We start from the raw sequence: 26,274 nt of genomic DNA on the forward strand, positions 1-26,274 counted from the left end.
TGCTTGGCACTTGATACTCTTGGCGGGATCAGGATTTAAGGTTTGCTCAAATGTTTTTAATCATGTTGGCAATGTCCTGACATTGTGCCAGACTAAAATAGCCCAAGTGGGGCTGCAGCAAACGCACGTGGACACGTAAAAAAAAGCAACCTCCTCTTTCTCCGTGCATTTTATCACAGAAGTAGAACAAGTAAGAGGAATGGGTGGGGCAACATGTTTTATATAAATTAATTAGAATGCAATGTCAGAAGAAGAGAACCCTGTTCTTTCCATCTTCTCATTGTTTTTCTTTTTTAACCTCTTTTGATTGTTCATCAGACTTCCCCCTTTTTTTCTTCTTTTTCTTCTTCACTTCCTCCTCGCCACTATAAACTTCGCCCTTTAGTTTCTTCGCTGGTACTACAGTACTACACAAACATTACTTTTTCTTTTTTCTTTTCTTTTCTTTTTCGACATTCATTCCATTGGTCCTCAACCATTTTACAGGCGCTGAGGAAAAATATATATATATAAAAGATCCTGCTCAGCGAACAACTTTTAGGCGCAGCAAGCTACCAAGTAAACTATTAAATATTATCAGCAAATGAGTGCCGGCAACAGATTCATGAGACCACTTACAAGTGGCTCTGCCTTCCTGCAATTTGCAGCCGCAGCACTACGACAGGTAAAAAAAAAAAAAAAAAGAAAGAAAGAAAGAAAGTGTTTTGGTTCATGATATCTTTTAAAGAGGTGGCAGTTTCCTTTTTATACGTATATCAAAAGAGGTCTGTTATCAGTTAATGTTTTAATCTTTTTTTTTATTTTTTATTTTCAAATTAACTGTGTAAGCAAATTTATGTTTACAATCTTCCACATGCATATTTGGGGGCAATTGTGGAGAGAGAGATTTGACCGGTGAGTCCCAGGGGATGACCGTGGAAGAAGGGATGAAGTAGAGAGAGAGGCTGTGTCTTAAAAAATCTATTGGAACAGACAATGACAAACTGGACAAGAGAAGGAAACAAAGAAGGAAGTGTGACCCTGACAACAAAGTCATGAGAGGCAGAAAAAATAGTGAAGGCACAACAAAATATGCAACTCTGTCATGAACAAGATTATTGTCGTGTCAACACACAAAAAAAAAAAAATTACATTGATCACTGGCAAAGATCGACAGTGCCTGTGTCGGTCTTTTAGTAATGCAACTTTTAATTTTTTTAAAAAAAAAAGAAAAAGAATGCGTCACTGTTCACGAGGATAAACGAGATGGCAGGTATATCCTGACTTGTACATTTTTTTTTAATGCTCTATCAATTCTATCAATTAGGAAAACATGGCTGACTCTCAACAGAGGTCCGAATTGAGTTCCGAAGAGGAAGATGACATGGTCCACGTGAATAAGAGTGGTATGTTGATTTACGCTGAGGAGGACCTAAAAAAAAAAAAAAAAAAAAAATCAGTCGTGATTTCAGTGTTTCGCGCTGATACAGATGATTGACTCTTTTCTTTTTCTTTTTAATCGAATAGGCAATGATCTCCATAAAATAAAGCATCGACATGGATCTGTCCATGACCTAGGCATTCATTCAGATGGCGAAGAAGAAGGCTTCAGTGACGAAGAAGGTCGTTATTTCCAAATGAACAAACAGCATAAAGACATTCTTCATCCAGAGACGCAGCGATCATCAAGCGATGGCGATGATACTATGAAAATTATTAACGCCGCTTCATTTGGCGCCTCCCGCGATAAGATAACGATGGTAGAAAAGTTATTGGTGGCATTTGGATTGCCAGAAACAGAACAAGTTATTGGAGGTAGAGAATATTCTGAACCTAGACGACTGTTTAGTGTTGATGGGTTTTTACCTAATTTACCGACTCCATTATCTTTTTCTAATATGATTATTCTTAAAAGAATACCCGTGCTATTTGGCGCGTTCATTACTTCTTCCTGGTCATTTATATTTGACGACGGAGCACATCTTATTCTATGCCAACCTACCCGACAGTCAGGTAAACTGCATATTTGAGTTGCACAGCCTGGACTAATATTGCCTTGTTTTCACGTTAATTTATTAACTCCTGCTTATTTGCTTCGCCCTCTTGCCTGCTGATATGTAGGATGCCACACAAAAGGAAGGGTTTTTCTCCAAAAAGTCTAGGACCACTATGCAATTTACTCGTCATTGGTTCGTCCTCAAAAACGATGTCTTGAGCTACTACGCCAATCAATCCGATGTATATTTCCCACTCAATACGATCGATCTTAAGCATGCCCTTCATGCAGAGTCTTCACCCAACAACGACTTGACTTTCCATATCTTTACAGAGAATCGCAAGCACACTTTTAAAACGGATTCTGGGCTTTCGAGGCAAGATTGGGTTAAAGCTATTCAAAAATCTATCCTTCATGCCACAATGGAGGGAAACAAAGTCAAGGTACCGTATGCCGGCACCAGTTTCCTACAAAAGCAATTGGTTGCTCTCTCTGTTTACTGTTTACTAATACCTGCAGTCTCCACTTCCTTTCACATTTGTGATTTAGATTTCAATCCCATTGAGCATTGTCTTGGGAGTGGAAATGAATAATATGAATTTTGCAGAGGCGATTCAAGTCAGAGTACTAGAAAACGAAGAATCCCTTGCTATTGAAGAGGTATATCGGTCGTGGATATGTGCAGTGACTTTGATCTGGCGAAATATGAAGTAACCATGGTTATGCTAATGATTATTACCACTTGGCTCTCACTAGTACCACTTCGCCTATTTTGATGACGCGGTGATGGCATTGGAGACAATGAAAGCACAGCATGAGAAATGCCAGCGATCAAAGACATATGGTAGCGCCAAAGACAATAAAATTTACGACAGCACCTCACCCACCATTGGCGCAACAAAGAGGTTCGCCCAGACTGCTTCCACCTCGTCGCAACAATCTTCGCTTTTTCAAGGGCGCCGTATCTCGCGCAACTTCTTATATCCTCCCAACAATAAATCGAGATCCAGAAGCAATAGCCCCAGCAGATCTCAACCTTCATCTGACACAGAGGAAAACGAAAAGGAAAAGTCGCGGCTCGCATTTCCTTTCTCTCTTCGAGGAACAACTAACTGGCTTACAGATCACAAATCTGGCACAGATGTCTCTGAAGAGAACATGATCTTGAACGATGAGGAGAAGGAAGCCTTCAGACGTGAATTTTCGCTACCGGACTCTGAAGAATTGAACACAATCGTTTCGGGCTATCTGTTACGTAGCATGCTTGTGTATGGACGAATTTATGTCTCTGAAAACTATGTATGTTTCAAGTCAAAGTTTAACGTGCCTACGAAAACGATCCTTATTATGCCGTTGGCTGATGCGAGAGAAGTGGACAAGCAAAAGGGAACCCAGTTATTTTTTCATGGATTGGCAATCCTTACCAAAACGGACGCGGAAATCTTTTTAGAATTCAAAACGCCCGAGACTCGCGACAAGATCCTGAACGCTATTCAGCAAGAAATCTCTCCAGCTGCTCAGGAACGTCGTATGAAGCAGAGAGCACGTGCAATCGCAGAAACCCCGTCGCTGGAGATAGACGATCCTATCGGGTCGCGGGTCACGGATTCACTGATGTTGGGCGATGAGCCTGTTCATGTGGAGGCTATGTCTTGGTCATCGCATCCTGAATTCAAGGCACGCCCTCCAATGCGTATTACCTGTTTGACTATTGGAAGTCGAGGTGATGTGCAACCTTATATTGCTCTTTGCAAAAGATTGATGAAAGACGGCCATAAGTGTCGCATCTCAACTCATGGTGAATACAAGGATTGGATCGAAGGCCATGGTATTGAGTTTGGCTTGGTCGGAGTAAGTTTTTCCTTTCACTACTTTATACAGATTTTCTTGGACTTTGGATTAAGGAAAGGGCGAATACTTATTTTTTTTTTTATTTTTTTATTTTTTTATTTTTTTTGGATTCGAACCAATAGGGTGATCCAGGTGAGCTTATTGAGCTATGTGTGGAGAATGGCATGTTTACAGTGTCATTTATTCGCGAAGGCCTCAAACGATTCCGCGGCTGGTTGGATGAGCTTATGGTGTCGGCTTGGGAAGCTTGCCAAGGCAGTGATGTCCTGATTGAATCACCATCTGCCATGGCTGGCATTCACATTGCTGAGAAGCTCGACATTCCATATTTCCGAGCTTTTCCTTTCCCATGGACACGTACTCGTGCGTTTCCACATCCATTTGCTGTTCCTGAACACAACCTTGGCCGATCTTATAACTATATGACTTACGTAATGATTGAGCAAGTCTTCTGGAAAGGTATCTCTGGACAAATCAATCGCTGGCGCAAAGAAACACTCGGTCTCGGGCCCACCAGTTTAGAAAAGATGGATGCTCATCATGTCCCTAGCTTATACTCTTGGAGTCCAAATGTTGTACCAGCGCCTATGGACTGGCCTTCATGGATCCACGTCACAGGCTATTGGTTTTTGGACAATCCAGACCTTTCATGGACACCACCTGAAGACCTTGTTGCGTTTTTGAATGCAGAACCTGAGAAGAAGCCTGTGTATATTGGCTTTGGGTCCATGGTGGTGGCTGATCCTGATGGTATGACTAAAGCTATCATTGAGGCTGTTGTCAAATCTGGGGTCCGAGCCATCATTTCAAAAGGATGGTCGGATCGTGTGACAGCTCAGGATGGTGCCGCGGGTGCTGCCAAGAAGGCAGCTAGTGAGGAGATTGTCTATCCAACTTGCATCTACATGCTCAAATCTGTGCCTCACGACTGGTTGTTCCCTCAATTGGCAGGTTGTGTTCATCATGGAGGCGCGGGTACGGCTGCAGCCGGATTGCGGGCTGGTATTCCAACAGTGATCAAGCCCTTCTTTGGTGATCAATACTTTTGGGCGCAACGTTTGGAGGAAGCTGGAGTTGGTGTGTGGTGCCACGATTTGACAGTCAAGAAGCTCACATCAGCCCTTATTACGATTACAACAGATGAAAAGATGATCAGGAAGGCAAAGTTGATTGGCGAAAAAATCCGTAAAGAGGATGGTGTTGGTGAGGCTATCAAGTACTTTTATCATGATTTAGATCTTGCAAAGCAGAGACTCAATAAGCGCAAGGAGAAGTCGGATGACATACCTGTTAGCTTCAGAGTTGAGGAAGCGAAGGATGAGGAAGACTGGTGTGTTGTGCAACAGTCTATCTCCAGTGGAGCCAACTCTGCAGGCGAAGGATCCGAGAGCACCGCAGGCCTCAATGTCTTGTCTGGAAGTGAGGAAGACATAATTTCACCTCCACCAGAGAGTTCGACACCGCAGCTAGCAGCATTCATATCGGGATCAAACCGACGACGTTCGATATCGGGATCAAATCTTGAACCGCTTTCACATCTTCCACGGTCAGCTGCCTCAGAACCTGGTCCGGATCGCAATACTGAGTTATTGATACACAACAATGTCACTGCAGAAGAAATGGCGGCTAGACTTGAGGCAGCGCAGGGACATAGCAAAAGTCCAGTACCATTCTTCTCAAAAGCGTTTGGACTGAGCGAAGGTTCACAAGACAAGGGCAAGGATAAAGACAAGGAGAGCAAGGCGGCGAAGAGGACGTCGACCGCGCGCAAGGTGATAGAGTCGTTGACAACCAAAGCAACACATATGACTGGGTATTTTAACCAAAGCAGTGGGTCTTCGGGCGCGGCGCCACCCTCATCATTATTGGTAGTTGGTTCTTCGCGGTTATCCCTGGAACAAGAGCGTGGTGAAGCTATCTACAGAAGCAGCAGTGGCAGTGGTAGTGGCCCTAACAGTGTAACAGGTGGTGAACGACCAGTCTCTACCAAGTCACACAAGTCAATAGCATGATTTGCCCGGTCGCTAAAAGGGAATAAATGTCAGACATAGCTATAAGAAGGAAAAAAAAAAAAAAAAAAAAAAAGGCTACAGACGAAACATGTCATTGCAAAAAAGTCCTTAGAAGGCGATATTTCCCAAACAATCATACAGCTATACATAAATCTTAATAGTAAACAAGGAGGGCAATAAAGCGGGAGGAACCATGGAACTCCTATTTTATTTGTATTCAATATTTGAAGATGAACTCACATTGTTGATGAGAGAATGGATTTTAGTATCACCCGCAATCACAATGGAAACTCCATTTCGCTTTCACAATATATCACTTCGAGTGACTTCGCCAATACTATAGTGTGCGCAGGTGAGGTCCAGTCGTTCTTGGATGCCGCTCTTCTTGCGGCTATTAGATACAAGCATGTCAACTCATACAAATCATGGTGTACCAGAAACAGGTGAAAATAAAAATAAAAATAAATTGACGACCTTTTTTCTTTTTTTCCTTTTTTTTTTTTTTTTTTTTTTTTTCCTTTTTTTTTTTTTTTTGAATCTGAAGAAAAAAAACCCAAGGCGGTTGATAATTTTCAGGACGCGCCGATAATATCACAAGGTCCCATGGCTAGTTATGATAAATTTCTCCATCCTTTTCGGTTAATTTTTTAACTTTACTTTGGACAATTTATTTTAGAGATTGGAACAGTTCAAATAAAAAATAGAATCGGATAGAGTTAATTTTAAAGTACATGTAGATAAAACGATTAAAACGCTGTATAATTGTCGTCCTAGCACCCAGCTAAACATTCTACTGTGCCATGGTTCCTCTGCAACACTTCTTTACACGAAACCATTGGGAACCCTTAGGCTCGTCACCGGCCTGAGGACGAAGTTCATGTGCACATGCAGGTGCTGAAAGGCAAATGTGATTTGCTCTTGCAGACACTTCTCTCTCAGGCAGGGACCAAACTTGACTTTTTGGCTGGAGTGATAAGTTGCAACAGCTAAACTTTTGTTATTAAATTAAAGGATTTCTATGGCAACACTAAAATTGCTAAAACAGATGCAACCTCAACCAAGGGTTTTTTTTTTTTTTTTTTTTTGTGAGAAAGCAATGAAGGGTGACTATGGTTGGCATCTTTTATTTTATGCATGTGTGTATACAAAACTGATATGTGTTTGGATGTGCATTATCCTTTCTGTAGCTGTGTGTAATCAAGCTTTTATTGATGCTCGAGATTCTAGAATAAATGGTGAAGGATGTCTGAGGTAGCAGTGCATCGCAGAGCACTTGGTCAAGCAGGCTTCTCAAAAATCGCCGCTGCTTCACTTCCAGCTTATCTCACTGTCTCCAACCCAGATACAGCATGTAGAAAATGGACTAATAATAATGGGGAGTTGATCTGACAATTAATATGCCTCGAAGAATCGATAAAACATACAAGTCCTGAAGTCTCCTCACTCACAACTCACAACTGAAGATTCATGCAGAGGATTCTTTTTTCTGTTTTATATTTTCATCCTACATCCTATGAAGCAAGCTTATTCTAATTATGCTATCTCTTTATTTTTACTGATATATAGTTTAAAGATCCATTTCATGACTTTTGGTTACTTGACTTCGACTTTGTAATCATCTGGACTTGGACTCAATTGCGACTGTTGTTGTTGCTGCTGTTGCTGCTGCTGCTGCTGCTGCTTTTGAGGCGTCAGAGGCGCAACAGAAGCCATGACAGGCGAAGGAACTGCAGATGAAACACTGTTATTATCTGGGATCAATGAAATATGCGATGGTGATGGCGAAGGAACGCCTGATGATACGGGATAAACATTGCCACCATGATCACTATGAACTGATTCAGCAGTAGATGGTGTACGTTGATGATGCTGGTACTGTTGCTGTTGTCGTTTTTGCTGCTGCTGTTGCTGGTAATATCTCAAGTCATCATCTGTAATCTGGGGAGGGGCCATACCTGGCAAGTTCCAGCCCAAGGGTGCAATTCCAATACTGCTCTGAGCGCTGGCATTGCTTCCAACAGACGAAACCGAGCTTTGACGCTGATGCTGTTGTTCACGAAGTTGCTGATGATATAGTTGATACTGCTGTTGCTGATATTCCTGTTCATAGGGAGTGTAGAAAAAGTCCTGAAGTTGCTGTCGCTGTTGCTGAATATACTGGTGATGCTGTTGCTGTTGCGGGTACTGTTGGTTGGAGTATTGCTGCTGGTGCTGGGGCTGAGGAGAGGAGCCAGAGGAGCCAGTATGTGACCCTGATAGTCGATTCTTTTGTTTAGATGCTTGAGGGACATATGCTGTTGAGGGCTTGTAGTTAGGAGTTTGGTAGTTACTGCCCACACGACTATGAGTCTGAGCGGGTGATGCAGTATAAATCGAACTATGAGGCGTCTGTGGCGAGCCGTGTCCTTGATATCCCTGTAGCTGCTGATTCATGGCCTGAGGAGAGCTCTGGAGTTGAAGGTACTGTAGCTCGGGAGAGAGACCATACGCAGCCATTTGTTGCTGTTGGTGCTGTTGCTGTTGCTGTTGCTTCAAAAGTATCTTTTGTTGGCGAATCTCTTCCAGTGAGGGCACCTGAGGCATTGGCACATACGGCACAGACATGTCTGATGCTGTGGTGTTGGATCTAGTAGTTGAGGCAGAAGGCATCGACGAAGTGTCGGTTGGGACGCGACCGTCGTCGCCCATGCTCTCATACGTCTTCTCGGGTTCGGATCCCATGCTTTCATACGTCTTCTCGGGCTCAGGTCCCATACTTTCCAGAGGTCTCTCGGGTTCACGACCTAAACTTTCAAGTACCTTTGTCTGGCTTGCAGATTTCTTTTTGGATGCTCCATGATCGCCCTCACCCATAGTTTCTACAACGTCTGTGGAGTTAGCTAGTTCTTCAGGTCCTTGTAGATCTACTGTTGACGTTTCAGACGTTGTGTCATCGCTGTCGTCATCATCCTCATCACCTTCACCTGGAACCCAAGGACGAGGTCCTTGTTGAGAAACTTTATTGCCTTCGGGTTCAGCTGCCTGAGGTCCACGGACAATACGCTGCGGTTTCGAAGCCTTGGGTGTTTCCAGGGCCTGTTCTGATTCTCCGTCTGTTGCACTCTTTTCTGTGTCGACAGAAACATTTGAGCCAGCAGTTTTCTTGGATTTTCTTCTGGAGCCAGGACGGACAACTACGACAGGTGCTAAGCCATCTGTTTCAGGGCCTCTGGGCTGTCTCTTTGCAATCTTAGTAGACCTTTTAGGAGCGATATCGCCCATCACAAACCGGATTTCCTCTGCACTGAGTTGAAGATCTCCGTTATCGCTCTGGACCTGGGGTTTCGTGGATTCTGTAAGGCTGAGCTCAAGAGCCTGTTTCAACTCGAGTTTTTCCAGACGACGAAGTGTCTCAGCCTCGGAAGCAGAGGTGTCATTTTTCATCATCTCTTCAAGTTTTTTGAGCTGGATACTGGCCAAAGCCTCAGTGGCTTCAGCAGCCCAATCTGAAGGAGCAGGTCCTGGTGGAGTCGATGTTGAGCCCTTGTTCTTGTTTGGAGTAAGAGTAAGTTTTGGCACGAGCGTTGACCCAAAGGACGCGACATTAAGATGGGTTTCTGGCGTTGGCACTTTGGGGGTTTCTTCTTTTTCTTCTTCCTCCGCCTCAACTGGCTCCTCCTTTGCTTTTACTTGGTGCGCTGCGACCTCAGGTTTAGGTTCTGGTTCGGATTCAGATTCAGATTCAGATTCAACTTCAGACTCATTTTCAGATTCAGATTCAGGTGTAGATGTGACTTCTACCGGTGCTGGTGCTGGTGCTGGTGCTGGTGCTGGTGCTGGTTCTGGTTCTGGTTCTGATGCTGGTGCTGGTGCTGGTTCTGATGCTGATGTTGGGGGTGATTTGAGTGCAACTTCGACTTCAGGCTTTTTTGACTTTACGCTTTGTTCTTGCAAAAGTAAGACGCTATCATCGGATGTCGACAGTGCTACCGACGGTTTGCTCTTGAGTGGAGTGGAAGGGGCAGGTACAAATTCTTCATCATTATCAGAAGCGTCCGAGTCTAAGTGTGTGTTCGAGGGCGTTGCTGAGACAGCGAGCGAAAGTACACTGCTGGCGATAGAAGATTGAGTGGATGATCTGGGAGGATGGGGAGGAGGTGGATGAACGACTATTGGATGCGGTTCGACCATGACTAGTTTATCCCAGTTTTCAAGCGCAATACGAGCAGACTGAAGGATATCCTCCGTCTTGCGATCTAAACCCAAGAAAGAAAGAAAAAAAAGAACTTTATCAGCATTTTCCATTGCTTCCATTGCTTCCATTAGGAAATAAAAAAAGGAGAGCCAACAAAAGACCACGAGGTAAAAGTTTGCTGTTCTCTCAGTTTTTTTTATATGTTTTTACCATCGTTCTGACCATTTGGTAAGTCAATATGCTCCAACAACTGTTTGCCATGTTCTCCAATGATCTGCATCTTTTTGCCGAGCTCAATGATAGCGTTCAATTGTTCAGTATATGCACCCTTGATGAGTTCTCGTTTCAACTTCTGTAATTTTGTCTCTGTGGGTGCACTATCCCTTTGAATGTCATCCAGTTCCTTTTGTAACAACATGGCCTTTGCCGAGCGCAAACGACTCTTCGATGCATCCAAGATCTTGTTCTGGAGTTCGACTTGACGACGGCCCATTTCACAAAGTGAATCGTCCTTTGTCCGCAGATATTTGACCTTTTCACGGAACGATTCATATTGGGTTCCAAACCGGATTTCATAGTCACTGATCTTTCGGATGAGTAGGTTGAGCTTCAATAGAACATCACCAAGGTCTTCAGTCTGTAAGATTAAAAAAAGAAAAAAAAAAAAAAAAAAATCATTCACACGCAAAAACAAGGTGTCAGTGCTCGTGTCGTATTGTGCACCATTACTAACGCCATCACCATTCGCCATTCCCATCTACATCCCTCTTTCAAAGCCCATCACCTATTCATTTGACAATCCTTTGTACATTTATATTTACAAACATTTATCCCCCTTTACCTGAGCTTTGCTCCAAACCATCATATGCTTGCACTCCTCAACACGGACTTTGGAGACAACAGCAAGACTGTCGATCAATCGACGTTGCTCGCCTATTGCGTTTGTCAATGGACTGAGAAATGATCCAGCGGCACGACGTGCACTCTCCTGAAGATGGGAACCTAGATAATCCATCGTTCCTGTGTTACTATTATTATTTGGTTTTTTTCTTATTTGTTCTCTTTCCTTCTACAATAAAAAAAAAAAAGTTGAAACGCTTTGTTGAAAAAAAAAGTGGAAAAAGTAAGAAAAAAAAACGAGAGGCGAGTATCAAGTATCAAGAAGGAAGGAAATAAAAAGTGTGAGAAGAAAAGAGAAGAAAGTAAAAGAGCAATTCAGGCCCAATTCAGGCCAAGGGCTTTTTTTTTTTTTTTTTTTTTTCCATGCAGTGGAGTTTTTAGGCGGGCTGTGCCTTCGCCTCTTGGCTTGGCTCATGTCAGCAAATCACAGAACACAGAAAATCTTTTTTCTGCTCAGCTGGCTCAGGAGTTTCTCCCAATTCCCCAAGCCAAAGTGTCAAATTTTAAAAAAAGAAACATTTGTAAGCCAAGATCATCATCATCTATAATTAATAAACACTTTATTTTCGTTCAGATTTTGAATATTCATGTAGATCGAATAAATAAATAATAAAACGCCTTTTTTTTTAGACGTCACCAGGTTGGAACTTGAGACTGATGCTATTGACGCAATGACGTTCATCAGTTGGATTTCCAAAGCCTTCACCCTTAAACACATGGCCCAAGTGACCTCCGCAGGCATTGCAGACAATCTCCACGCGATGGCCATCTGGATCAGGGTGTCGACCCACAGCACCTAAAGAAAAAAATAAAAGAATGTAAGTTTTATATTACTTAATATTTTATTCACCTTTCTGGTCCACAAACTAATTAGAAAAAAAAAAAAAAAAAAAAAAAACTTACCAGGAATGGCATCGTAGAATGAACACCATCCACAAGCATCAAACTTGGTTCCAGAAGTGTATAAAGGAGTTTGACATCCTGCACATCGATAAACACCTTCTTCTCTAGTCTTGGTGTATTCACCCGAATAGGGCATCTCTGTACCCTTCTGACGAAGTACTCGGAATTGTTCAGGCGTGAGAACGGCACGCCATTCTTCCTCTGTCTTTTGTTGGGTCATTTTTTCCTTTTGAAACTGTTGAGACGCCGGAATGGCAGTCGAAAACGAAGATGTAGAGTTGCCCGTGGTGGCTGACTTTTTATTGAAAGAAGAAGAAGTAAAAGGTTGCGATCGGCTCGAGAACCAAGAATAAGTCCGCTGTTGTTGTTGAGGAGAATAGATCCCTGAGATACTTTTTTTTTGTCTTGAGAATCGCGAGGCTAAAGTTGTTTTCGCTCTTGTACCAAGAACTGTTAAGATACTATTCGGCTGTTGAAGTCGAGTGTTGGAGAAATGTGTGAGAGAGGAAGAGGAAGAAGTGATCAGGGCTCGTACAGTGATTCGACTCATTTTATACAATTAGTAACGAAAGAACAAAATAGAAGCTATTTACTTTTTCCACCGAAAATTGAGGTAAAAGGCAAAGGAATGGATTCTTTTTTTTTTTTTTTATTTTTGCGACATTTCCCTTTTGAACAGAAAAAAGTCTTGCATCATTCTGCGCAATGGCGAAACTTTGACTGCATTTGGCATGATCATTAATAATTACATGGCTGTGGCGCAGTGTAGCTTTCCATGCTCCAAAATCGCACATCGTCCTAATTTATTCGCCACATTTTCATATCAGTAAAAATAGAGAGATAGCAGGATGAAAATATAAAACAGAAAAAAGAATCCTCTGCATGAATCTTCAGTTGTGAGTTGTGAGTGAGGAGACTTCAGGACTTGCATGTTTTATCGATTCTTCGAGGCATATTAATTGTCAGATCAACTCCCCATTATTATTAGTCCATTTTCTACATGCTGTATCTGGGTTGGAGACAGTGAGATAAGCTGGAAGTGAAGCAGCGGCGATTTTTGAGAAGCCTGCTTGACCAAGTGCTCTGCGATGCACTGCTACCTCAGACATCCTTCACCATTTATTCTAGAATCTCGAGCATCAATAAAAGCTTGATTACACACAGCTACAGAAAGGATAATGCACATCCAAACACATATCAGTTTTGTATACACATATGCATAAAAAAAAAAAGATGCCAACCATAGTCACCCTTCATTGCTTTCTCACAAAAAAAAAAAAACCCCCTTGGTTGACATAGAAATCTTTTAATTTAATAACAAAAGTTTAGCTGTTACAGTTATAGTGGAGAAAGAAAGAAGAAAAAACACCAATGGATAGGATAATATGTCTGTCAGGTCGCTCATCTGTGTTGCTTATAAAGACACGATGTTTGGATAATTGTTCGGTTATCATGTTTGGAAAGGAGGATATTGTTTTAGACACATTCGGATAACTTGTAGGATAATTTTATTAACTTAAATTGAAAAAAGCTGAATTCAAATATTAAAACCACTGTTTTGTTTTTTTTTAAACGAGCACCGTAGAATTATTCTTTTGAACAGAATCCTGTCAATGAATAAATCAAAAAAGTCAAGTAAACCGCCCTGTCGAATTTGCCGATCCAGGAAATGGCGAAAGAACAGTCTTGGATTCTATGTCTGCGAATTTGGACATCAAATGGAGGCATGTCGTCCTCTTCCTTTACCATTGAGAACTTGTAAAAGGGATTTTCGGCCTTAAGCAATAAAACACGGCTAAAAACCTATTTAATATTCTTTTTTTAGGGGTTTCAAGAGGAAGAGGGTGAATTCGATGCCAATGCTGGTAGTATGCATCATAGAAAGCTAAAGGTCAAAAAACGGAAACGCAAGGTTAAAGAGCTGACAGGTATCACAGAACAGCAAAATCCTGATCTTTAGTTCAAATAAGTGCTATTGCTGTGAGGAGGAATTGTTCATTGATCATGAAACCTGTTCGATGGAAGCTCTTTTTATAGTCTTTGTCGGAGCACATGCGGACTATTTGTTAGTTCAGTCAGCACAGCTTATATTTCGACATCAAATTCATGACATGATTCATCATCTTGGGTTCCCACCCGAGTTGGAATCTGTTGCACGTGAATACTGGACACTTTACATGTCACTTCTTACAGTATTTCAGGACAAATGGCAGTTATCAGGGATAAAGTCGTTATCCACTGACACTACAGTTAATGAGAACGAAATGGATAGTGATAATGAGCATTCGGGAACACAGAGAGAGCAAACAGATGTTGAATCTGGACAGGAGTTGAATCCTGACAGGTTTAAAGACAAGACAGCCGCTCCAGAGTCTAGACCTGATCAGCTGGATACAATGAATGAATATCATGATAATCATGATTCATCAGAAGAAAGCGAGATTGAGGATGATTCTGAGAATGATGATGCAGTACCGCCATCACCAGGAGTTCAGGATGAGGATCTACCTGAGGAAGAAAATGGAAATGACGGGTCCAAAACCAAATATCGTTACTATCGTAGGAGTAATGGACTTAAGTTCTCGATGTCATATTTGATTGCCATTTGCTATATATCAGCGCATCATTTGCGCATACCCGTCGTCTTTGAAGACTTTTATCGGTGAGGACCCATCAATAGGGCAGGATATTCGCTGATGAATAAAGATAAAAAAAAAAAAAAAAAAAAAAAGAGTATCTGCCCTTACATAATTCCATGAAATCTTTTTTTTTTTTTCTTTTTTCTATTCGATAGATGGACTAGGGATAGGAAAATTGTTTACTATAATGCAGTTGACACGCTACCAAAAGAAATGGGGTGTCGATTAGTGGGTGAACAGCGCATACTCTTGATACCAAAGGTAATAATGGCCGAGAATGAATCTGTTACCGATCAGTTTAGTCATATAACGAGTTTATGATAATGACATATTGCAATTGACTCTGTTCTCCTTCATATTTGTATTTGGGCGAAATACAGCACAGGAAACGAGATGTCTTTGAGTCAGCCACGACACGTTTACTAGAGTGGTTCAGGAAGAAATTCGGAATAACTCCACCACGTGCAAACATGCCTCCTTTTGTCTTCCGGTTTATTCAGGAACTTATGCTGCCTGGTAATAACATACTCATTTGCCTTGATGACATGAATACGAACAAAGTCATTTGATAATAATTTTTTTTCTTATTTTTTTTTTTTTTTTTTTTTTTTTTTTTGGAATGATTTTTAGTGGAAATATATTCGCCTGCCATCTATCAATCAAAGAGATTGTTTGCGACTATTACTAGACTTCGTAAAGCTACCTATTTACCAATAGGTCACTGGAAAATGGGCTATAATCCTCCAGTAATAGATCCTATCTACGCCATGGCTATAGTGATCATTATGGCTAAATTTCTGTTTTCTCTGGATGGAAAGAGCCGGTAAAGTATCGTTTTACAAAAAAAAAAAAAAAAAAAAAAAAAAAGTAGAGACGGGATAACATACGGTATTGATTAATGAATGTCCCCTTCTCGACCAATTCTACTGAATATATAGAGCAGTTGGTGATCCACTTAGCTGGCCCGGCTCACTTCCCAGGGAGGATCAGTGGCTCCGTATGATGGATATCTATGATAGCGCACAAGCTCAAACGACAGTGCCAGTCTGGTCTGGGTAATGTCTCAAAAAATAGCAGACTTGCTTTGAACGAACTTTTTTTTTTTTTTTTTTTTTTTGCTAATAAGATGAATTATCTGTTCTTTCTACAACAGAGAATTTGAAGAGCTTATTCAAGTCAACCCAGACCTTTACGCCGAATACGTGAAAAATGAAATGCGACCACCTTCTAAACCAAGTAATAATAATAATAAACTTGCTCTTATTTCTTTAGGCTGAACTGACGAACTGACTTCTTTATTTTCTCTTTATCATTCATGCTCTAGAACCTATTATATCCAGTGTACTTGAATTTTTTCAAGAGACGACTGGTTATCCACAGGAATCAGAAAAATACTCGGGACAAGATCAAATATCACCAGCATTAGAGGCCTTTATCAAAAAGCTTTATTCTAGTGCGATACTTCCAGATGAAGAGACGTCAATTGATCCGCATCGACCTCCTCCTTTGAGGTTAGGCGAGGGTTTTGTTCACTATAAGGCAGACCACCTGAGCAACTACCTTGGGAATTATGGCAGGGTTTTGAGTTATGGCTGCGAAGTCCTTGGGATAGACCCAAACGTCCTACAACAAGAAATATCAGCAGTAGAGGACCTTCTCTTCAAAAATCAACCCAAGCAAATCCGGGTGACTGCGATTTGAAATAAAAAAATATCTAAATCGAAATAAACAGCCTTTTGTTTCTTTCTTACTCCTGCCTCTTATAAAAAAAAAAAAAAAAAAATGCTGCCTCCTATGATGACCCGTTACCATCGACGGATTCGTCGCGCCAAATTGAGGGCGAGGTCAGGTTAGTTCAAATTCTCTCTCCTCCATTACTCTTTTTTTTTTTTTTTTTTTTTTTTTTTTCCTGTCATGTCACATTGTCAACCAGGGATTACCTCTCAATTCTTTTTTTTTTTTTTTTTTTTTTTTTTTTATTATTATTAAAAAATAAATTAAAGAATTGGATATTTTTCAATGGGATAAGCACCAATTCGCCCAACATGACTTTACTATCCCCGATTCATACGATACCCTTGAGCGAATCGATTATGACAAAGTCTCGAGGGAAGAGTTTATTGAATTGTATGAAGAAAAATACAAGCCTGTAGTGATCCGCGGTGTTATGGAAGACTGGGATGCCTGCAAGAATTGGAATAAAGAGGTAATAATAATAACAATAGTAATAATAATAATTAAAATAGAATACTCCTTCCTTTCTCTTGCGCCTATAAAAGTAGTACTTTTTCATCTTTATCAGTAATATAAATTATAAACTCATGATCCTTTTTTTTCTTTGTCCTATTTGTAAAGACATTCCTTAGAAAATATTATTCTCAGCCATTTAAAGTCGGCGAGGACGATGACGGTAATAATGTCTATGTTAAAATGAAATACTTTCTCAAATATGCAGAGACGGATGGACTCAAGGACGATTCACCACTTTATATTTTCGATTCGGGATTTGTAAAACGTAAATTGACACCAGTACAGAAACGACGGATTTCTGGATCTGCCTCGTCATCCTCTTCATCATCGTCGGGAAGAAGAAGGAAAAAGACTGCGACGAAACCTTCGCCCTCCTCCCCTTCTTTGATGTCAAAAGGAGGAAATGATGGTAGCGATGGTGGAGTAGCAACAGCAGACTTTTCAAGCAGCGCTAATGAGTGGATGACAAATGGTGTGACCCCTGGATCGAAAAGGGCTCGCTCACGCTCCAATTCGCCTTCAAGTGGTTCGAATAAAATTATCCGTGTATTTGGGAAGCGTAATAATGAGAATGGCAGCAGCAACAGTTACAACAGCGATAGTCGAATAGGAACCCCCATGCCGCTTAGTACAGGTGGACGACCATCAAAGCGGGAAGAAGAACATGCAAGCACTTTACTGAATGACTTTATGGTTCCTAAGTACTTTAAAGATGATCTTTTCCAGTATGGAGATTTAAATATATATAATATTTTTTTTTTTTTAAAAAAAAAAAAAAAAAAAAAAAAAAAAAAAAAGGCTTTCCCATTGGATACCAGTCTAGTTTACTAATGCGTGTATTTTTTTTTTTTTTTTTTTTTTTTTTTTGGTGTTTACTAGGCTAGCAGGAGATCGTAGGAGACCGCCATACCGCTGGTTTGTGATGGGCGGACCAAGAAGTGGCACTGGAATCCACATTGATCCACTAGGTAAGGCCCCCTGCTTGTATTGTAAAAATAATACTTAAAAAAAAAAAAGAGGAAAAAATACTAACAGTGGCTTGGTGTAACATAAAATATTTCAGGGACTTCTGCTTGGAACACACTCACGACGGGACACAAGCGATGGTGTCTTTTCCCTCCAGGAATACCCAAAGCCATTTATGATCCACCGATGAAGCCTTTCGATCGTGAGGCTGTCTCATGGTTTCATCATGTCTATCCACGCTTCGCAGCAAATGACTTTGAGCTTGGCAAGAAGTATGGTATGATTCAAGTCATTCAACGCCCTGGTGAAACCATGTTTGTTCCAGGCGGATGGCCACATATCGTGATGAATCTTGGTAAATATGTGTCTATACGAGATAATTTTTATTATTATTATTGCTGTTCTTGTTAATGCTGTTGTTGTATGACAAAGCGTTGAGCGATATACAATCTTACTTTCCTTCCTTTATTTTTATTTTTTATTATTATTATTATTATTATTATTATTTGCTTAGACTTTACAATCGCGATCACACAGAACTTCTGTTCTCCAGCCAATTTCGAAGGAGTATGGCTTTATACACGACATGCGCGTCCTAAGCTAGCCAGGAAATTCCGATCTGAAATCGAACGGCTGTATAACAAGACAGGACGATGCTATTATAAGAACTTGCTAGACAAATGTAGGTCACTTGCATATGTTCCGATGCTTCCAATGTCTACTGATGATAGTAGTAGTTCAAGCAGCTCGAGTTCGGACTCAAGTGATGATAGTGATGTGAGTTCGACTGAAAGCGAGAGCGATGTCGGTGAAATTTGTATGTGCCACAAGTGTAAGAAACGAAGAAGAAAAGAAGCACGTCGAGCTAGCAAGGACAATGACAAGAAAACTGAGAAAGTTACAGAATTGTAAAATCGGATTTAAAAAAGTACAGTACTGTACATTGCAAGAAATAAAGGCCCGAGGCAAAAGGAAAATTAATAAAAATAAAAGTGGAACCAGTTTGGCATACCGAAGTGCCAAAATTTATTATGTTTGTCATTGAACGACAACGACATTTCATTGGGGCGAGGTGAGACCTTTTTTTATTTTTTATTTTTTGCTTGTTAGTTTGTGTCTCTCCTAACGACCTTTCAGGAGGCTGTGCATGAGCAAGTCTGGGGAATAAGTATTGATGGATCAGAAAAGAAGTATAGTGAAATAATTAGCGGTGATCGAGGCTCCAGCTTTTATATTTCTTCTAGCCTCCGGATCATTTAGTATTCCTCCCACATCATCATTGCTAATCCTTTATGAGTACCCCCTATAATCGCATCGAATATCTCATAATCAATACGCCTCATTACCACAAATATCGCGTATGCAATGTTTCCTCCAATCCCTTTTACAATTCACCAGCGTAGATTTATCAAAACGCACTGTTCGCGTTGAATATGTCATAAGTTACACAACGCCCAAATGTTCCGTTCTTTGCTTCGCCCAACTAATGTGAGAATGGTTATGAAGCATTAGAGAACGCGCTTGTGTATAAAAAAAAAAATTAGTTTGTTTATGACTATAACAGCAAAATGGAGGGCGTTTTTTTTTTTTTTTTTTTTTTTTTTTTTGCTCTCATCTAAGCAACAATAATGCGCATTGTGTTGGTATTTCCATATCCAGAACGGAATCCTTGGATGACAATGACAGACTCTCCGGGCTTCAATAGGCCAACCTGGATGGCCTGATTCATACCCCACCGTAATCGTTTGTCGACATCCTCTTGCCAATCTGCAACCTTGGGCTCCGTATAGAGAAATGGATAGCATCCACGGGAAAGATGAATGGCGCGTGCAGTTGTTGCTTTACGTGTCACGATGATGATATTAGCCTGTGGACGATACTTGGAGACCAAGCGAGCAGTGTCACCCGAAGTAGAAAGCACAACAATTGCTCCTGCATTCTGCTCATGGGCAGCAGAGACAGCTGATGAAGCCACAGTCTCTGTGGTCTCAATGGGACGCTTCTGAAGCATACGCAGCTCGTTAAACAGTGGTGGGTAACAGATCGTAGACTCTGCTAAGATACAAGTCTCATGCATAGTATGGACAGCCTCGAGTGGATATGAGCCCTTGGCAGTCTCTCCAGAGAGCATGACGCAGTCAGCTCCGTCTAAGACAGCATTTGCAACGTCAGAGACCTCTGCACGAGTTGGACGTGGATTATACTATGAAAGCAGAAAAAAATTGATGAGCAAGCCAGAAATGAACTATCGATCCTTTTGCGCGATGATTTTTTTTTTAAAAAAAAAAAAAAAAAAAAAAAAAAAAAAAACATACGGTCATAGATTCCAACATCTGGGTTGCACAAATGACAGGCTTGCCTGCCAAGTTACACTTGGAGATCATCATCTTTTGAGCAATAAAGACCTGAGCACAAGGAATCTCGATTCCAAGATCGCCACGGGCGACCATTACACCGTCTGTCACTTCCAAGATCTCACCAAAGTTCTTGACTCCTTGATGGTTCTCAATTTTGCTGATAATCCGAATGTGCTTCCCTTGCTCACCCAAAACCTTACGGATCTCCAGAACATCGTCTGCACGACGGATGAAGGATGCAAAAATAATATCGACGTTGTTCTTTACACCAAACATGAGATCTTGTTTATCCTTCTCCGAGAGTGCGGGTAAATCTACATCGGTCTTGGGTAAGTTTACACCCTTTCGAGAGCACAGCTTTCCATTATTGATGGCCTCGACAGTGATATGATCCTCCTCAACGGTCAAGACTCTGAAGGACAAGACACCATCATCGACATAGATCACTTTTCCAGGAACGATCACTTTGGTCAAATTCTTGTAGTCGATGTACATCACCTCTCCTGTGCAGCATTCAGCATATTTGCTATCGGTAGAGAAAACCATCCTATGACCAGCAGTAATGGGGACTTCAACATCATCCTTCATCAATCCTGTACGGATCTCTGGACCCTTAGTATCCAAGGCAATGCCAATGGGGCGACCAGGGTGTTCTATCGATATAATAATATATACAATGAGGACATATTAGAACCCAAGCTAGCTATTTTTTTTTTTATTTTTTATTTTTTTTTTGGTTCCACGAACTCTTCTGCATTCGGGATATCTCGTGCAATAGTGCCATTCTATACCATGTATTTCAAGGAATAATAAAGAGGAACATCCCCCCATCCATCCGAACGTCCATCAAAAAAAAAAAAAAAAAAAAAAAAAATCGCCATTTTTTAAGCGGGCAATCAAATTGAAAGAGGCTAACGTTAAAAATTACAGAAAAAGCAGAGAACAGCATATTTTCACCAACAATCGCGGTATTTTTTTTTTTTTTTTTTTTTTTTTGAAGAGATAAGATCCTCACCCCTAAACATACACAGACATATACAGACACACCCTTGTCTTTTTTTTTCTTTTTTTTTCTTTTTTTTTTCTTTTTCTTTTTGTCATGTTTCGTTCGATCCATGCTCGAGTCAAGAGTCCAATAATAATTCGGATCATTTGTGAAACTTACCGGCACAACTTTTACGAGTGTTGTCAATGACGGATTGGTGGTACTCATATGATCCGTGGGAAAAATTCTACAGATGAATTAAAAAAAAAAAAATGAATAAAGGAGAACAAAAAAAAGTCTTCAACCTCCATCCAAAGGAGAATAAAAAGAATATGATGTAGCATGGCATGACGCTTGAATCCATGTAATTATTCACTAGTAATGGTTCCACTGGAAGGCACTTTTTTTTTTTTCAATCGTGATTCCAGCCCCTTTTATTTTTTACATCGGACAGGACAGAGATAACTCCATGATCCATTGAGGGAATGCTGTTACTTGAAGCAAAATAAAGTTAAATGCACATAAACGTGTAAGTTATTGCTAAACTCACCATGCGGACAATGTTCATTCCAACTTCACGTAACTTGGTAATCATCTCGACCGAGTTGGTTTTTGGACCTATCATTCCCCGAGGAAGCTGTAAGTACTTAGCGAAGTGCAAAAAAAAAGAGAGAAATGAGAGACACCGATCTTTTGATACATACCAATGGTACAAATGATGGACGTCTTGCGAGTGTTATTAGGCTGATTATCAATGTCGAGAGACGACATCCACCCGAGACTGGAATTGATACTGTCTTCAATCATCGGAGCTATGATACTTTGCGTTTGATAGAGAAATAAAATAAAATATGAAGGCTTGGTTGCTGAGGAGAGGAATGAATGAAGCGAAATGAGAAGAGGAAAAAAAAAAAAAAGTGAACCAAGTTGATTGTTGGGGCTCTTATATGGCCACATCCGCTCCATGTCTCCAAAAAAGGACCAACAGTGCTTTTCTTTTGTAATCAATTAGTTCGCACAATCTTTAGCCCCATGCCACGCCCGATTTATCTTAACTGCTCGGGCGGAGCCTTGGACTTTATTTTATTTATTTACTTATTTGCTTATCTCTATAATTTATTTATCTTATCAACTCAGTTTGTTTAGTCCCAGTTGAGCCTAGAGTACAACTGAACATGCAACGGAGTAACAGAGCAATGGATCAGCGTTATGGTCGACCACAAAAAATTTTGACAACTGTCAAACAATTGCTTTCTATTTGATTAATACACTTGAGATATGCACGTATTCTACACTGCTCGTAAAGGGAAAACCCGATCTGACCTCTTCCACAGAAAGAATGATTGTGCAAGTTATTCGCAAGACCAAAAAATAGAGAGTGAGCGCGCGAATTAATCGACTTTCTCCAAAGTTACCTGTGTGACTGCGAGAATTTGTTTACATGAAAACAAAAAGGAGCCTTGATCACATTACCTACTGAAGTCTTAATCTCTTCCTCATTCGATCCTTCCGGCATTTTGGACTACTCCCGCTCTCAGTGACAGCAAAAAAGGAAGAGTGATCCCTTAGCAAGCTAGAATAGAAATAGTATTCGCAGTTGGAGATCAACATCCTGTTACGTAAGCTTCATGTTGTCCACCATTTCTCGCCAGGCTCTTAGAGCCTCCCATGTCAGGGCAATGCAGTCTGTCGGCAGCATCAGGTATCAAAAAAGAAAAAAGATACAACTTTAGTTTGGGAAAAAGGAAAACAGGACATTTTAAAAAAGAAGGATTTTTATTACCCTTCCTAATTCCACTTGCTTGTGTCAATTAATTCTACTAAACATTATAGATATTATTCTGCAGGCAGCAATGACAACAGTAACAATAACAACGATACAAACAATACAGAGAATAAATCAGAAAGTTCAGAATCGCTTTTGAGCATCCTTTCCTCAACTTCGGGAACAAAAACAACACCATCATCATCATCACCATCATCTGATCGTCCTAGCAGCAGCAGTGCACCTATGAGTAGAGGATCTGAACTCATTTTGGAGACCCTATCCCGAGCCACAAACCGTCAACAACAATCATTGAAGCGTTCTACCGGCTTTTTGAACTCAAAGAGTGGTGGTGGACTAGGAGATTTCGGCCGTCATTTGTTCAGCGAAGTTCAACCTTGCTCACATAATATACATATTCATGCAACGATGAACAACACGATTATCACCTTATCTGATTCGAATGGAGACCCTATCACAACTCAAAGTGCAGGAACTGCAGGATTGAAGAAATCAGCCCGTGCGGGACCTGAAGCTGGTTACCAAGCCATGATGAAAGTGATTGAAAAGGTTGAAGAGAAGAACGTACAGATTCTTAGCCTTCATGTGCTGATGAAGGGCTTTGGACCAGGTCGCGATTCTGCTTTCAAGGCTATCCGTGCAAAAACTAATTGGGATATCAAGAGGATATCTGACACTACCCCTATTCCTTTCAATGGATGCAGACCACCCAAGGCACGTCGTTTGTAAAAAAAAAAAAAAAAAAAAAAAAAAGTAAAAGATCAATTAAGATTCACATTGAATAAGCGGAGGCGTTGAAGGCGCTTTAATAGAAATAAGGAAAGGATAGTTTTTTAACAAATATAAATGTAGTCATTCGACATGTTCTTTTTTTTTCGAAACCTGGAAGTATCTAAAATGTGGAACAATTCTTACCTACCTGCTAATAACTTGCAAAGTTGCCTTTTAGTCACTGTGTTTATTGCAATACTGTGACTAAGAGCTTCGTATCTGGAATGCAAAACGAAATATTTAAAAATTCTTCAAAGCATAACGGGTAATATGAGCAGCAGAGCTACCGTTGATTTGTCCTTTCTAGCAACGTCGCCTAGCGTTTATTGTCCATCATTCTTATTTCCTTGATGTCAAAGATCATGTTGATTGCATAGATCATTTTACATGGATAGGACAACTAACTTATTTTGAATTAAGGATATCAATTATGTTTTTTATTTGTGCTTGTGTAGATTATTGATCAATGACCGGTGGACTGATGCGATACTTTTCCAAGTGAAAAGGAAAGGAGGAATGGAATGATGCTATTAGAGACGGGAAGCGGCCACGGTTTCCATAACAACTCTATAGCGAGGACGACCTTCTTTTGAGTGCTTGAGCGCAGCATTAGCGTCACTCATTGGCATCTTCTCGATCCAAGGACGAACGTTCTTCTCGGCTGCAAACTGTAACATGTCCTCGTTGTCCTTCCTACTACCAATCAATGATCCAACCACAGCGACATCACGGTAGATCAAGGGCAAACCAGGTACACATATGGGCTTGTTAGGCACGCACAAGACCACAAACTTGCCATGGTTGGCCACGAGGGATAAGTATTGACCCCAGTCAGCGTCGTCAGGCAAACCAGTACAAAGGACAATATCTAATAACTCAGCAGCTGCTTTTATCTCCTCAGGTTTACTGAAATTCAGGAATCTTGTAGCACCGAGTTGTTTGGCCTCCTTACGTTTGCTCTCACCGGTGGAGATCGCAACGACTTCATCGCAGTTCATAGCTCTAGCCCACTGGATACCCAAGTGACCGAGACCACCGATGCCGATGATACCGACTTTCTTACCAGGGCCAGCACCAAGATGCTTAAGGGGAGTATAAGTGGTCAGACCAGCACACATTAGCGGACCAGCTAATTTTGAATGGTAGATTAAAATATTGTTAATTTTTTTCTTTAATATTATTTTTACTATTTCTATTTTCGCGTGTGTTTTACCTTCAGCAGGCAAGATCTGTGGGGGGATCTTGTAGACAAACTTGCTGTCCAGACGGATACGATCAGCAAAGCCACCGTAGCTGATGCCATTGCGTCCGTTCTTGTACGTGTCATCGAAGATAAAGGTTTTCTTCTTACAGAACTGGTCTAGATCTTTTTTACATTCATTGCATTGACCGCATGCTTCGATCAATCCACCAGCGCCAACAATATCACCGACCTGATGACGACTGCTTTTGCCAGCAACGATCACTTTCCCAACGAGTTCGTGTCCGGCGATGCAAGGTCCATGCTTCAATGGGCCCCAATCGCCATTGATGGTGTGGGTATCTGAGGCGCAGATACCACAGTGAGTGATCTCAATTTCGACATCCTCCGGACGCAATGGCTGAGGATGGTATGAGTAAGGCTTGACAGTGAGGTCTCCAGTAGAAGCCCATCCGGTGAAAGTGACAGATGTGTCCTCGGAGACCTTGGTATTAGAAACAGTCATGGTTATTCTTTCTTATGTATTAGGAAGTGTGGATTTAGTTTGGAAATGGATATAGAATTGGATTTGGACTTGGGATAATGTCTTTTTTCTTTGTTATGGTGTGTTATGTTGAGGTTGAAAAAAAATAAAGATTGGTGGTCGACGTTCAGCTTTTATACCTCTTTCTACCTGTCTGCCTGTCTATACTTTTACTTCAATGCTCATTTGAGATACTGTCCGTCTTGGTTTGTCAGTAACTCATAGTTAAAACTATTTGTATCGAGGAGCCAATTAGTGCGCTTGTTTAGCTACATCGTAGATGCTGTCAATTCACCTGCCGTTTTTAATAAGCCTTTGCTGGTTCTAGAGTGCGCTACTAAACTTTACTTTTGACCTTTTTGTCATTAAAGAATAATGGTTACGTATCCCCGATCTTAGAATTCTATTTCGTTTGCCCGATCTTTGCATGATTGATTAGAAAAAAAAAAAAAAAAACCTTATCTGGAGCAACGAGGGGCGTCTTGACTGCGGAACAGGAGCTATAAAGTTGTAGAGCGTAATGGTATACATACAACGTGAATACCATTTTTAGGTTCGTGCTATAATTTTCCCATTTTTCCATTTGGAAAGCCGGACCAATCCAAATAGAGAATTCGTTGATGTTTTGGCAAAACTAATATCCGCTGCATGCATGCATGCATGTTAGTTACAAATAACGAAACCGAGCTCAGAAAACGATTTTTCTGAAAATAAAAAAAAAGGAGGCCTGCGTTGCTTGCCTATTGGATTAATTGGATTAATTGTAAGATAGATTACTTTGGGTCAATCAAGAAGAACAAAAGCGTCAACACTATGAAGGACTTTCAAATATGCAACCTTCAGTTTGCAAAAAATGGTATCCCTTCCCTTTTTTTGTCAGTTATGCACTTTATCAAAAAAAATGAGGCTCTTCACGAGCCTGCGCAGCTTATGTGCGGTGCACTCACGCTCATTGACAAATTCTGTCATATAGGTCACAAG

The 26,274-nt window shown here is 40.8% G+C and overlaps 8 protein-coding genes across 8 annotated transcripts; 4 read left to right on the plus strand and 4 right to left on the minus strand.

Moving 5' to 3' along the window:
- The first annotated feature begins 163 nt into the window (after positions 1-163).
- Positions 164-5,889, plus strand: BCR41DRAFT_352171 (hypothetical protein). Its single transcript, XM_022023910.1, has 8 exons — positions 164-664; positions 1,307-1,385; positions 1,507-1,794; positions 1,895-1,992; positions 2,101-2,418; positions 2,525-2,635; positions 2,732-3,826; positions 3,949-5,889. Exons 1-8 carry the CDS (start codon positions 584-586, stop codon positions 5,836-5,838), a joined length of 3,960 nt encoding a protein of 1,319 aa, XP_021882100.1. The 5' UTR covers positions 164-583; the 3' UTR covers positions 5,839-5,889.
- Positions 5,890-7,309: 1,420 nt separating this feature from the next.
- BCR41DRAFT_421552 (Eisosome component PIL1-domain-containing protein) lies at positions 7,310-11,147 on the minus strand. Its single transcript, XM_022030045.1, has 3 exons — positions 10,854-11,147; positions 10,223-10,649; positions 7,310-10,073 (listed from the first exon to the last, which is right to left on the minus strand). The coding sequence occupies exons 1-3, from the start codon at positions 11,025-11,027 to the stop codon at positions 7,432-7,434; spliced, it is 3,243 nt and encodes a 1,080-aa protein (XP_021882101.1). The 5' UTR covers positions 11,028-11,147; the 3' UTR covers positions 7,310-7,431.
- Positions 11,148-11,448: 301 nt separating this feature from the next.
- BCR41DRAFT_421553 (methionine sulfoxide reductase) lies at positions 11,449-12,458 on the minus strand. The gene is made up of 3 exons (XM_022030046.1): positions 12,409-12,458; positions 11,816-12,284; positions 11,449-11,708 (listed from the first exon to the last, which is right to left on the minus strand). Exons 2-3 carry the CDS (start codon positions 12,033-12,035, stop codon positions 11,539-11,541), a joined length of 390 nt encoding a protein of 129 aa, XP_021882102.1. The 5' UTR covers positions 12,036-12,284; positions 12,409-12,458; the 3' UTR covers positions 11,449-11,538.
- Positions 12,459-13,448: 990 nt separating this feature from the next.
- Positions 13,449-16,179, plus strand: BCR41DRAFT_352174 (hypothetical protein). Its single transcript, XM_022023911.1, has 7 exons — positions 13,449-14,477; positions 14,610-14,715; positions 14,835-14,970; positions 15,085-15,277; positions 15,393-15,509; positions 15,608-15,690; positions 15,779-16,179. Exons 1-7 carry the CDS (start codon positions 13,834-13,836, stop codon positions 16,153-16,155), a joined length of 1,656 nt encoding a protein of 551 aa, XP_021882103.1. The 5' UTR covers positions 13,449-13,833; the 3' UTR covers positions 16,156-16,179.
- A 32-nt stretch (positions 16,180-16,211) lies between these two features.
- On the plus strand, positions 16,212-18,635 carry BCR41DRAFT_352176 (hypothetical protein). The gene is made up of 6 exons (XM_022023912.1): positions 16,212-16,303; positions 16,458-16,660; positions 16,810-17,429; positions 17,584-17,672; positions 17,768-18,025; positions 18,185-18,635. The coding sequence occupies exons 1-6, from the start codon at positions 16,237-16,239 to the stop codon at positions 18,580-18,582; spliced, it is 1,635 nt and encodes a 544-aa protein (XP_021882104.1). The 5' UTR covers positions 16,212-16,236; the 3' UTR covers positions 18,583-18,635.
- Positions 18,636-19,278: 643 nt separating this feature from the next.
- On the minus strand, positions 19,279-21,904 carry BCR41DRAFT_352178 (pyruvate kinase). The gene is made up of 5 exons (XM_022023913.1): positions 21,717-21,904; positions 21,563-21,630; positions 21,193-21,259; positions 19,986-20,680; positions 19,279-19,873 (listed from the first exon to the last, which is right to left on the minus strand). Exons 1-5 carry the CDS (start codon positions 21,817-21,819, stop codon positions 19,286-19,288), a joined length of 1,521 nt encoding a protein of 506 aa, XP_021882105.1. The 5' UTR covers positions 21,820-21,904; the 3' UTR covers positions 19,279-19,285.
- A 387-nt stretch (positions 21,905-22,291) lies between these two features.
- On the plus strand, positions 22,292-23,527 carry BCR41DRAFT_335595 (hypothetical protein; the record flags this gene model as incomplete). The annotated part of the gene is made up of 2 exons (XM_022021992.1): positions 22,292-22,714; positions 22,846-23,527. Exons 1-2 carry the CDS (start codon positions 22,641-22,643, stop codon positions 23,525-23,527), a joined length of 756 nt encoding a protein of 251 aa, XP_021882106.1. The 5' UTR covers positions 22,292-22,640.
- Positions 23,528-24,008: 481 nt separating this feature from the next.
- BCR41DRAFT_335598 (hypothetical protein) lies at positions 24,009-25,386 on the minus strand. The gene is made up of 2 exons (XM_022021993.1): positions 24,783-25,386; positions 24,009-24,698 (listed from the first exon to the last, which is right to left on the minus strand). Exons 1-2 carry the CDS (start codon positions 25,273-25,275, stop codon positions 24,100-24,102), a joined length of 1,092 nt encoding a protein of 363 aa, XP_021882107.1. The 5' UTR covers positions 25,276-25,386; the 3' UTR covers positions 24,009-24,099.
- Positions 25,387-26,274: the final 888 nt, after the last annotated feature.

Source organism: Lobosporangium transversale (genome assembly GCF_002105155.1).
Source record: "Lobosporangium transversale strain NRRL 3116 chromosome Unknown BCR41scaffold_15, whole genome shotgun sequence".
NCBI lineage: Eukaryota > Fungi > Mortierellomycota > Mortierellomycetes > Mortierellales > Mortierellaceae > Lobosporangium > Lobosporangium transversale.